Raw genomic sequence first — 12,945 nt, 5'->3', positions numbered from 1 at the left:
AGGTGGAGTTGCATTATTTAATAGGAAGAACATCAGCAGTACTTGAGATATAAAACAAGAACATATACTTAATCTACGTGATTAGAACTTAAAAATAAAAACAGGTATCACTTTGATTAGGGTGGTGGGGTGGAAATACTGTATGTTTCTACCAAAGCAGGTGCAAGGTGCTCCTTCCCTCTCCTTGCAAGTCACCCTTGGGCAAGGTGTGGCCCACCCCCCCCCCCCGCACCTGATCAGGGTCACATGAAGCCATGAGAGTAGGTGGTGGATGGTTGTACAAGCAGCTGGTGCATATCACAAGTCTGGTTGTGCAACCACTGATGCCAGGCAGACAACCTTTGAAGAGTTTTGACCATGGCTGTCGTCACCTGTCTTGTATCTTGCCCAGAAGGTGGCAATGGCAAACCAATTTTGAAAAATTTGCCAAGAACAATCATGGTCAAAACCATCACAACCCACGTCATACAACACGGCACGTAATGATGACGATGAATCACTTTGATAGGATTATAATATAGCTTCACCCCTGAAGGAAATAGAGGAGCAAATTTGTAGGGGAAATCAGATAGGCGTGGAAATAATAGGATTGTAATAATATACTATTTTAAACGTCCCTAACAATGACTGGAGCTCAGTGCTCAGGAATTACATGGGAGAGAATTTGTTTTTTTGAGTCCAGTAAAGGTTTCTTAAGCAAATGCAGTTTGCCCTACAAAGAAAGTGGCTGCACTCAACCTCCTCTAAGGAAAAGAGCAGGAAAGTGACTGGTGTGTCAGTAGGTTGCTCTTTGAAATCACTGACCATAATTCCACTACTTTTAAGATAAATGACAGAATTAATCCACAAGTCCGAAATTTGGGCAAGGCCAAATTTGACAGCATTACACAGGAACTTACAAACGTTGATTGGGAATGTTGCTCGGATTGGAGGACTTGATTAATGATGAAGGATGAGATAGGGTGAGACCACTTTCCCCCCACCCATCGTGAAGGTGGTATGGATATAGGTCCACACTTTATAATTGCCTGTCTTTTGGCTTGTACATGGGAACAAATGCATGGAAGATAGATCAGTTGGATGTGGATAAATATCCCAGTTGCTATGGGGTTGCAGGCATCTTCTGCTAGGTTGGAATGGTTCATTTTCAACATGTATCCTTTCCACACATAGAGCTGCCATAATCGGGAGTTAGGTATAATCGGGAGTGCTGAGTTGACTCACTCAATGTCAGAGAGACCAGCTAGCAGCCACTCCTCATGAACCTGCTCCCTCTCTCCTGTCAGAGCAAATTTTGTCCATTTCCAACTTACAAGCAGTTCAGTTTACTAATAGTTCACTGAATAGGACCCTGTCATAACATGGGGATTGTTTTAATACAAAATCATGAGGGACATAGGCAAGTGAAATAGCCATAATTATTTTCCAAGGGTAGGACAGTCTAAAAATAACAGTACATAGGCTTAATGTGAGAGGGGAAAGATTTAATGGAAATCTGAGAGACAACTTCCCATCCCCACAGAGATACTACACTACACTAGATCTTAGCCAAAAGGCTGAGAAGCGATAGTAGGGGCTGCTAGGTACAACATACACAATACAGGTGTACAAGGAAGATTTGAGGGATACGAGCCAAGCATAGGTAAATTGTATTAGAATAGGTAAGCATCTTGGTTGTCATGGAAAAGTTGGACTGATGGGACTGATCCCATGCTATATAACAACGAATCAAAGAATCATTAATTTTCTGCAAAAGACCTTCAGGTTATTTCCTAATGTAACTTCTAGTTAATTTGTCTTTCTCTCCCTTTACACCTCTAAAAATGATACACATATTACCTTCATATTCTATTCTGTGACAAACTACACTTTGAGAGCTTTTAACAGCATTCAAGGGTTTGTATTTCAAATAGACTCAATATTGAGAGGTCAATAGTGTGGTGCAATGGATTCACCAACTGTTGTTACGGAAATCAATTACCAGAAAGTCTATATGTAATGACTCTTACAATGTGATAGACTTGACCTGAAGGCAACCAAAGCACACATCATGCATCACGTGAAATTCCAAAGGCCTTTGAGTGTCCAAAGACTCATATTCACAGGTTCATACTGCTGCTTGAATTTGATGGGGTGCAACATTTAGTAATGACCAGGAACCTAAGTGATTATTAGTGCATTAGCAGATTGACACGCAAGTTTTTCAACTTCTGCACCTAGTCTATGGTTAAAAAAAATTCATCTGCATTCTGCAATTTGCCACATCAGTTTGAAATGCATACTTTTTTTTTGCAGGCCACCGGAAAGCATTTTACATCTTCCAAAAGAAACACTGAATCATATTCCTCAGTGTCATAGTGGAAATGTAGCAATCATTTTTGATATAGCAAAGCCCCACAAACAACAATTACAAGATGGTCTAATTCAGTAACACATGCAGTTAAATATTGGGGTACAACACAGGAGAAGTTAAACCTACTTTTTTTTTAAACATAGGTTATTTTGTATCTAGCCAAATCAGATGGGAAATCAAATTTAATCCCTTCCATCAGCATTACATCCCTCTGTACCACAGTGAAGTGTCATTCTAGTTGTCTGTGCTCAATGCTCAGGACTGGGATTTGAATGCACAACAGAAACAACAGTGTTGCTAAGCTATATCTGATTAGCTGTATTTCAGGACTATGTCTTTGGAGAATCTCAAAGGCACTGACCAGCTGTAAACCAATTTCTATTACTTGAACCTCACCGTCATACAAGATAACTTGCAACACTTCAATCAATGACTCAGGTTCTGGTGTGGTTTTCAAAATAGGCAGGTACAACATGTGAAAGTGGATAAATCCCCAGGCCTTGATCAAGTACATTCTGGGAGTTCAGTGAAGAAAAACTGCTGGAAGCCTGGCAGAAATGGTTTATATTATCATTAACCATGAGTGAGATACAGAAAGATTAGTAGGTAGCTAATGGGCTGCAATGAAATGATAACTTATCCATTTTTTGTGTTTGTTTTCCATGACACTGAAGGTATGCAAACAGAACCCAGATAATTTATTGTATTTTGTGAAACAATGAATTCTTACCCTGATACCAGTCCCATTATCCTGAATCTGAATCATCTTCAATCCACCATCCTTTAAAACAACTTGAATATTTGTAGATTTGGCATCCAAACTGTTAAGAAAAAACATTATCCTATTATCACAGCAAACCAAAGACCGGTTCAAGCAAAGTCTTCTAGATTATCAGAAACTGTCCAGCATATTAATTTGGATCATTGCATTTCGAGGTGTAAACCATCACACATATAGAACAATTTTTTAAAAATGTGTATTTGAGGGACTTGTGGACCTGGAAAAAGATTAAATTTGTCAATCAGCAAGAGTCCATGAAAAGGTAGTAGTGATAGATCAGTTCTGAAAGGCTGCAGAGTATGTAGTTAACAAAGTGTACAGACTAACACCAGTTACAAGTACAGGTGTCCTCCGCTTTTCGAACTTTCGCTTTATGAAACCTCACTGTTACGAAAGACCTACATTAGTACCTGTTTTCATTTTCAGAAGGTGTTTTCACTGTTACGAAAAAAAAGCAGCGCATGATAAAAGGCAGCACGCGCCCCGAGCAGTCGCTCTCCCCCTGGATTTGGAACGGCATTGCTTAAACACGTGCCTGTGAGCAGCCGTTTGCAAGATGAGTTCTATGGTATTGGAAAAGCCTAAAAGAGCTCGTAAGGGTATTGCACTTAGCCTAAAACCAGACATAATTAAGCGTTTTGATCGTGGTGAACGAAGTAAGGACTAAATGAGTTTGGCTTGTGGAAGCTGACGAAGATGATGTTGAAGAGTTTTTGGCATCTCATGACCAAGAACTGATAGATGAAGAGCTGATGCAATTGGAAGAAAAAAGGATAACAATCGAAACCAAATGAGTAATGATAAAGTACGACTTTAATTTTGAAAGGGTACGTCGGTTTAGGGGATATTTGCAAGATGGTTTGAGTGCTGACAAAGATCTGTATGATAGAAGAATGCGCGAGGCTCAGTAGTCAAGCAAGCCTTCCACATCAGCCACAGCAGACGACGAACCTCGACTTTCGACATCGAGGCAGGCAGTCATAGGAGAAGATGAGCTGCCTACTCTAATGGAAACAGACGACGAGATGGCACCCCAGTGTCCCACCACCCCAACACCCAGGCCGCTGACAGATACTGTACCGATTCGCGGAGAATGCAGTAGCCAGGAGGCACACAGCACATCTTTAAGAAAAAGCCAAAATAAACATGCTAATTAATTAGGTGCCACCCCACACGTCAATGTTGGCCCAGATCAAAGGCAATGCAATCGGCACCGATCTGGGCCAACAAATACGTGCCGGGCATCACCTAATTAATTAGCATGTTTACTTCAGCTTTTTTCTTAAAGATGTGCTGTGTACCTCTTGGTTACCACTGGACCCCTGCATGCTTCGCAGCAATGTATCGGTCGGCGGCCCGGAGGGTGGGGGCCACTGCACCACCCAACCTGCGACAACTCAGTCTAACACACCATCATCAGTGTGCTCTGCGCTCTTCCCAATTCCAGTAAGTGATGCTACACTGTACATACATTATTTCTACTTTATATCGGCTGTGTATTTTTACGTGTTATTTGGTATGATTTGGCAGTTTCATAGCTTAAAGGTTACTGGAGAAAGTGTTTCTGCCAACAGCACTTGCGTGAGATTTTCTGCCGACAGTGCTTGTGCGAGATTTTCGCTACGGAGAACAGTTCAGTAATGATTGCGGAAAAGTATTCTACTTTATATAGGCTGTGTATTTATCATATCATTCCTGCTTTTACTATGTGTTACTGTTATTTTAGGTTTTATGTGTTATTTGGCATGATTTGGTAGGTTATTTTTGGGTCTGCGAATGCTCACAAAATTTTCCCATATAAATAAATGGTAATTGCTTCTTCGCTTTACGACAGGGGTCCCCAACCTTTTTTGCGCTGCGGACCAGTTTGATATTGACAATATTCTTGTGGACCGGCGGGGGGGGGGGGGGGGGGGGGGGGGGGGGGTAGGAGTGCCAACGGACAAGAGTAGTGTTTGCCCCGAGAAAGACTACAATGAACGTGAAGCATTGCACGGGCACCAGTGCGCATGCGTGTACCTGCCGATATTATTCTCTGCAAACCGTTTTTGGCAATTCTGTTCGGGGGTGGGGGGGGGGTGTTAATCAAGACCGGAATATTGGTAATAAGTGGCTAATACACACAATTTCGCTTCTAAAAGGGTTTATCTAACGAATTTAATATTAAACACACAACGCTTATTTTCCTCGCATGAATATAGTGATAAGTCAATCATCAGGGGAGGACGGGGAGCTTGAAGTAAGTGTTGAAAGAACTTCCAGTAGAAGTGGTAGAGACAGGTTCGATATTATCATTTAAAGAAAAATTGTATAGGTATATGGACAGGAAAGGAATGGAGGGTTATGGGCTGAGTGCAGGTCGGTGGGACTAGGTGAGAGTAGCTTTCGGCACGGATTAGAAGGGCCGAGATCGCCTATTTCCGTGCTGTAATTGTTATATGGTTATATAAGTCACTTATAATAGCATCATAACATTTTAAGTAACGTTTGGATATTAAACATACAGCGCATATTTTCCTCGCATGAACATATAAAATCATTGCAACGAACCAATATCACTGAATCAGCAGGAGTCCTGGGCTGAATACTTGTTTCCCTGCAACAAGATGGTCCCATCGAGGGGTGATGGGAGACAGCAATACTCGAAGGGGGTTCCTTATGTCCAGTCTATTCTGCAATTTAGTTTTCGTTGCATTCATTGCAGAGATATGCTGGAAATGGAAGCAACGTTTTCAGTGCTTTCGTGGCTATCTCAGGATATTTAGCCTTGACTTTGATCCAGAATGCCGGCAGAGATGTTATGTCAAACATACTTTTCAGCCCGTCGTCATTTGCAAGCTCGAGGAGTTGATCTCCTTCCTGTGCTGACACGGATGACGCGCGGGTAATGACCTCGCATGCATAATGGCTCAACAGTGGGCGTGACTGGGAATGAGGAAAGGTGCAGCTGACTCATATCGCCAAATCATATCGTTTCGCCGCGGCCCGGTGGTTGGGGACCGCTGCTTTACGACATTTCAGCTTACGAACCGTCTCATAGGAATGCTCTACCTTCGGATGGCGGGGGAAACCTGTATTTGACTTGTGCACACCAGCACCAATAAATGAGCTCCCCTAATGTTACTACATTGAAATAAATAGAAGTTTGTTCCTGCAGACAAAATCAGTTTCCTTTCGCCACTTTTATTGTTACTTCTCATCAGTCTTGTGATTTTGATGCCACCCATTACAATCCTTCCATAATGATTTTTCTGCGTAATTTACGGGCATAAAGCCATAACACATTGGAGCATAATTATGCCACTCGGCCCACTGACTCTGCTCCACCATTCCATCATGACTGATTTAATATCCCTCTTAACCTCATTCTCCTGTCTTCTCCCCATTACCTTTGATGCCCTGACTAATCAAGAACCTAATCAACCTCCGCTTTAAATATACCTAATGACCTGACCTCGACAGCCATCTGCGACAATAGATACCAAATTCACTACCCTTTGCCTAAATAAGTTTTTCCTCATCTCTATTCTAAATGGATGGCCCTTTATTCTGAGGCTGTCCCCTCTGAACCTAGACTCCCCCACTCTTAGAAACATCCTCTCCACATCCACTCTACCTGGGTCTTTCAATATTCAAAAGGTTTCAGTGAGATCCCACTCATTCTTCTAAACTCTAACAAGTACAGGCCAAGAGCAATCAAATGCATTTCTTACATTAACCCTTTCACTCCCAGAGTCATTCTTATGACCCTCCTCCAGACCCTCTCCAAAGCCAGTACATCTTTTTCTAGTTTAGGGACCCGAGTGCGGTCTGACCAATGCTCTACGAAGTCTTACAACTTACGGACAAAAATCAATTTGTGTCAAAATGGGCATGTTACCAATGAATGGCTTTTAATAGGAAATTGCATAAAGTCAGAGCACAGATACAGGTCCTTTGACCTAGTCCATGCCGAACGCGTTGTCCACCCTGCTAGGCCTTCCAAGCCCCAACCCTCCATGTACCTATGCAAGTGCTTCTTAAATGATACCACTGTACTGCCTCAATCACTTCCTCTGGCAGCTCATTCCACTTTCTACTTGAAAAAGTTGCCCTTCACATCCCTTTCAATGCCCCCCCATACTCACCCTAAACCTATGCCCCTTAGTGTTCCCTTGGAAAAAGATTGCAACTATCCACCTTACCTAGGCCCATAATTTTAAACATTTCTGTAAAGTGGCTCCACATTCTCCTACATTCCAAGGAATAAGGATTTCTACCTACAACTCAGACCCTGTAATCCAGGCAATACCATGAATTTTCTCTGCACTTTTCCAGTTTAACCACGCCTTTCCTATAAGAGTGACCAAAGTTGTACAAAGTACGACTGCAACCTCACCAATGCCTGTACAACTGCAACATAATGTCCAACAATGATAACCAATGTCTTAACTAATGAAGGCCAGCATACTATATACTCTTCCTCACTACCTTTTACATGTGATGCTGCCTTCAATGAACTGTGCTCTTGTACTCCGAGATCCCTCGGTTTCGTTACACTCCCTAGTGCCCTACTATACAGTCTGATGCTAATTTGACTATTACCTCACACTTCACTGTATTAAAACCCATCTGCTGCTTCTTGAACCACTCCCCTATCAGACCACAATCCCCTGCAATCTCTGATAAACTTCCTCACTATCACTATACTTCCTAATTTCATATCATCAGCAAACTTATCAACCTGTCTTCAATCATATGCAAATAATTACTATAAATAACAACTGTTGCAAAACCAATCTCTGCAGCACATGTCGCAAGCTTCCATTGAGAAACAACCTCTAACCTTCTCCTTTCTACCTCCCAGCCCATTTGAACCCATCTGAGTAGGTCTCCCTTCAATCAATGTGACCTAACTTTCCAAACCACCCTACTATGCAAGACCTTGTCAAAGGCCCTGCTAAAGTCTATATAGACAACATACACTGCCCTACTCTCATTTACCTTTTTAGTTACCTCTTCAAAACAACCTCAAAAGATTCTCCAAACAAAACCCTCTCACGCACAAAAGCATGTTGATTCCTTCTAATCAGGCAGATCCTGCCCTCAGAATTCTTTCCCCTAACTTACATCGCTGGTGTAAGTCTGATGGGTCTGTAGTGCCTTGGCTTGTCCTTGCCATCCTTCTTAAATAAGAGAACAGCTCTAGCCAAGTTTCAGACTGTTGAAACTTCACCAGTAACTAATAATGAAGCAAATAGCTCAATGAGGGCCTGCACAATTTCTCCTCTAGCCTCCCAAAAAAGTCCAAGGAGACATTTGGTCAGGCCTGGGATTTATCTGAACTGTAAGGCTGCAAAAACCTCGTTCCTAGTAATATGAAAGACCTCCAAAATATCTCCACTTATTTTCCTTCTATCTTGAGCATGAGAGTTTGTGTTTGATGAATCTCCTCAGTAAAAACAGAGTCCAAATCTTTTTTCTACCCATCTCCTGTGGATGGAGATATAAGTGGCCCTTATCTCCAAGAGGACTTAGTCTTTCCCTAGCCAGCATTTTAATACAGCTATAAAACTTCCTACATTTTTCTTAACCTTGCCTGTCAGATTTTATGCCTTGTCTTTGCCCTCCAGATTTCCCTAATTGTATTAACCTTTACTTTAAATAATCATTTACCCTTTTTACTTACAAGCTTCCATTTTTCTTGACCAGGGCATCAACATCCCACTTCAGCCAAGGTTCCCTAAACTTGCCAGGTTTATCCTTCACACTTACAGGAACATGCTGCTCTTGGACCCCTGATATCTCTCTCTCTCTCTCTCTCATAACCTTCCCACGTGCCATTTGTTCCTTTCCCTTTAAACAGGCTCTCGCAAACAACTTTGGCCTCATCCTGCTCAATTCCTCCAGAATGAGCTCTGCTCCAATTTATGACCCTAATTCTGTCCTATTCTTTTCTATCACCATCAATTGTTATAAGTACTGTCGCAAGATCCAGAGTGTTCCTTGACTGCCAATTCCGTTGCCAGACCAGCTTTGTTCCATGAGAAGGTTCAGTCTTGCACTATTCCAGATAGGGCCCTCAAATATATTGACGAAGGAAGCTTTACAGTGCATAATTCACAAATTCCACCCACCCTGGCCATTAAAACTCTGGATCATCCAGCAATACTGGGGGAAATTAAAATCTCCCACTAATACAACACTGTTATTCTTACAACTATGAGCAATTTCACTTCACACCTACTCAAGTTCCGATTGATCATGACACAGTCAACACACTGCAGCATAGTGGTTAACACAATACTTTACAGTACCAGCAACCCGGGTTCAATTCCGTAAGGAGTTTGCATCGCCTCTGAGTACACTGGTTTCCGCCACAGTCAAACATCCTACCGGTTGGGAGGTTAAGTGCTCATTGTAAATTGTCCTGTGGTTAGAGTACTCGAAGGAGGGGCCTATAAAGAAAATAAAACTAAAGGAGCGATGCAAAGGGCGTATAAACGGACTAACCCGTTCTCTCTTCCCCCCCCCCCCATACACACACAACATAGATTCTGTCCAGCCCACCTGTTTTCTAGCATTTCTTTGATGGCATTAGCAGGCCGCTGAATCACCTCGCCAGCAGCAATCCTGTTCACCACCACTTCTTCCAACCTACGGATCACTCCAGGAACAGCCATGACGCGGTCAGCCCACCGCGGAAAATACCCCGAACCCAGACAAGCGTTTCAGCCCGCCGCCACCAAAACGTTGGCGCACTCACGGCCGTCACGTGACCGGCTCAGCGCCTGCCACTCCGAAAGGAAATCCCGCCCATCGCGCGAGCGGCAGCAAATGGTGCCAGTCATTTGGCCGGAGCCGCTCCCGATGGGATCCCTGGCTGTCAGTCATCGAACGGGGCCGTTCCAAATGGAGAGCGCGAGCTCGAGGTCACATCTAACCTCCCCCCCCCCCCCACGGCTGTTTTGAAGTGTAGCCCCGGGGAAAAACTGCTCTACGGAGCTTGGTTCCGCATGTGCAAGAGGATGATGGTGGTGAAGCTGACTTGGAGGTTTTGTCTGCAGTTATGAACAGTGGATACGGTAACAGAAAAGTCCTGTGATTTTTCATCCCCATTAATGTGTTGTAAGGCACAGTTCTGTGCTTGGAAAGATCTTTGCATACACAATACACCATGTTGCAAAATGAAAGGCCAAAGGGAAACACAACGAAAACGCGTGAGATGCGGATGCTGGGAATCTTGAGCAATCCACACAAAATGCTGGAGGAACTCAGCAAGTCAGACAACATTTATGGAGAGTCTTGGCCTGCAAAGTCGCTTGTTTAGTCAGTCCCCTTTCCATAGACGCCAGCAGACTTGCTGAGTTCCTCCAGCAATTTGTGTGTGAGAGAAACAAGACAAAAAATTATGTCGCACTGTATTTTAAAATCCGATGGTAGGCTTACTTATTTGTTTTGGGGGAAATGTAGTCATCACAACTTAGAATTGGGACTAAAATGTTCATTTTAGCTTTATACCAGCGAAGATATGCATTGTGTTAGAAAACGCGTGTAGCTTTTTTTATTAAATGGTTGTATCGAACCGTTGCTATTAACAGGATAGCATTTGAGAATTGCTTGAGTTGATGTACTATTAGTATAAGTTCAAATTGTGTTACAGTTCTGATTGGTTCTGTTGAATTGGCGGCTGCTTCGAGTCCCGCACTACGAAGTTATTTACTCTCAGAGGTGTTTTCTCAGTTGGCGGCTGCAGAAGCTGACGCTGGCCCTCTTCAAAACATAAACATGATGGAGTTGTTAGACCCACGTGGTCAGTGGTTGCTGGAAAACGGCTGATCTTGAAACTGATGGTGTGAGGCTTCAGGTTTCTGTACCTCCTGCCCCAGTGCTAGCTGTGAGAAGATGCCATGGCCTGGATGGTGGGGATCTTTGATGATGGATGATGCCTTCTTGAAGCTGCGCCTCTTGTAGACACTACGCATGGCGGAGATGGTTGTGCTTGTGTTGTATTGGGCAGATTTCTCTCTGCTGCTTCGTATGTCCCTGTGCATTCGAAATGCCATACTAAGCCGTGATGTAACTAGTCAGGATCTAACTAGCCCGGAACGCCTTGATTTGTAATAGCCTTAACGACCAAGCTACTGTTGCAAAACTCACCACTAACAAAAACAATAAGGGTTTCTTAGTCCTGAAGAAGGGTGTCAGCCTGAAACGTCAACTGTTTGTTCATTTCCATGGATGCTGCCTGATCTGCTGAGATCCTCCAGCATTTTGTGTGTGTTGCTTTGGATTTCCAGCATCTGCAGACATTTAAGGTTTTCCATATTTTGAAAATATTAACAAATTGACCTATAGTCCAATAGAATTTAAGTCTGGGATTTATTGTGAAAAACAAGGAGATGGCAGATGAATTAAATGTGTATTTTGCATCAGACTTCACAATATAGCTTCAAATCAGGAACTGGAAGGGTAGGATGTACTGAAGAAATTACAATCAACCAGGGAAGTAACACTGAGGAAATGCATTGGAGGCAGTGTAGAGAAGAGGAGTTGATTGAGACACATCCTGTTCAGGATGGATACTTTTCCTCTTGCTGGAAAATGTACAACCAAGGCCTCACTAATTTTATGTTAAGGGTTGCCTATTTAAAACAGATAAGTGATCTTTTCTTGTAGGATGTGAGTCTTGAGCTATACTAATATGTTTGTTTATTCTTTTGACCACATTCATATCCATTGCCCTCTGCACAGAGGTACTCACTGTGAGATTATAAAGGAAGAGTACAAAACTACATCTGCGCAATGGCCTTTCATTAACTTTCTTTATCTACAGCGATTTATTCCTTGACCACCTTACTTTGGTTGCCAAGCATGCAATCCATCTACAAAATGTACTGCAGTTAGAAAAAAAACCATAGAAACTACAGCACAGAAACAGGCCTTTTGGTCCTTCTTGGCTGTGCTGAACCATTTTCTGCCTAGTCCCACTGACCTGCACACGGACCATATCCCTCCTTACACCTCCCAACCCCCAACCATGTATCTGTCCAATTTATTCTTAAATGTTAAAAAAGAACCCGCATTTACCACCTCGTCTGGCAGCTCATTCCATACTCCCACCAATCTCTGTGTGAAGCCCCCCCCCCAATGTTCCCTTTAAACTTTTCCCCCCTCACCCTTAACCCATGTCCTCTGGTTTTTTTTCTCCCCTTGCCTCAGTGGAAAAAGCCTGCTTGCATTCACTCTATCTATACCCATCATAATTTTGTATACCTCTATCAAATCTCCCCTCATTCTTCTACGCTCCAGGGAATAAAGTCCTAACCTATTCAACCTTTCTCTGTAACTGAGTTTCTCAAGTCCTGGCAACATCCTTGTAAACCTTCTCTGCACTCTTTCAACCTTATTTATATCCTTCCTGTAATTTGGTGACCAAAACTGAACACAATACTCCAGATTCGGCCTCACCAATGCCTTATACAACCTCATCATAACATTCCAGCTCTTATTTGCCTTTGCTTCTTTTGTCACCCTATGGAAGTTCTGGTTCAGAATTCTGCATTCAGTTCTAGTTGCCCCATTATAGGGACCTTTTGGAGAGGATGCAGAAGAGTTTAGCTGGATATTACCTGAAATACTAGTCAAGTGCTGAAAGGAGAACTTGAGCAAACTTGGGTTGTTTTCTCTAGCCGAGGGGAGGCATGATACTAGTTTAAAAGTTTATGAGAGACTCATCTGCGTTTAAGGTGAGGGGGTTAAATTCAAAGGAGGTTTAAAAAAATATATTTTGACGAGCGGTGGGTGCCTGGAAATGTGCTGCTGGGGGAGG

General features: G+C 42.8%; 2 protein-coding genes across 3 annotated transcripts in view; one reads left to right on the top strand and one right to left on the bottom strand.

Annotated features, from left to right (window-relative positions):
* Nucleotides 1-9,906, bottom strand: part of mlh1 (mutL homolog 1, colon cancer, nonpolyposis type 2 (E. coli)) — a 116,266-nt gene extending 106,360 nt beyond the window's left edge. The window contains exons 1-2 of the mRNA XM_072263063.1: nt 9,684-9,906; nt 3,084-3,174 (exon numbers count right to left, since the gene is read on the bottom strand). Of these exons, the coding sequence (XP_072119164.1) occupies nt 3,084-3,174; nt 9,684-9,796 (204 nt within the window). The 5' untranslated portion in view covers nt 9,797-9,906. The remainder of the gene's footprint in view (nt 1-3,083; nt 3,175-9,683) is intronic.
* A 166-nt stretch (nt 9,907-10,072) lies between these two features.
* The window catches only part of LOC140200139 (TPR and ankyrin repeat-containing protein 1-like), a 152,534-nt gene continuing 149,661 nt past the window's right edge, over nt 10,073-12,945 (top strand). For both annotated transcript variants that reach the window (XM_072263029.1, XM_072263010.1), the window contains exon 1: nt 10,073-10,198. The gene's annotated coding sequence lies outside the window, so the exon portion shown is untranslated. The remainder of the gene's footprint in view (nt 10,199-12,945) is intronic.

Source organism: Mobula birostris, chromosome 1 (assembly GCF_030028105.1).
Source record: "Mobula birostris isolate sMobBir1 chromosome 1, sMobBir1.hap1, whole genome shotgun sequence".
Classification (NCBI taxonomy): domain Eukaryota; kingdom Metazoa; phylum Chordata; class Chondrichthyes; order Myliobatiformes; family Myliobatidae; genus Mobula; species Mobula birostris.
The sequence above is the reverse complement of the archived record's forward strand: the minus strand, read 5'-3'. Positions and strand labels throughout refer to the sequence as shown.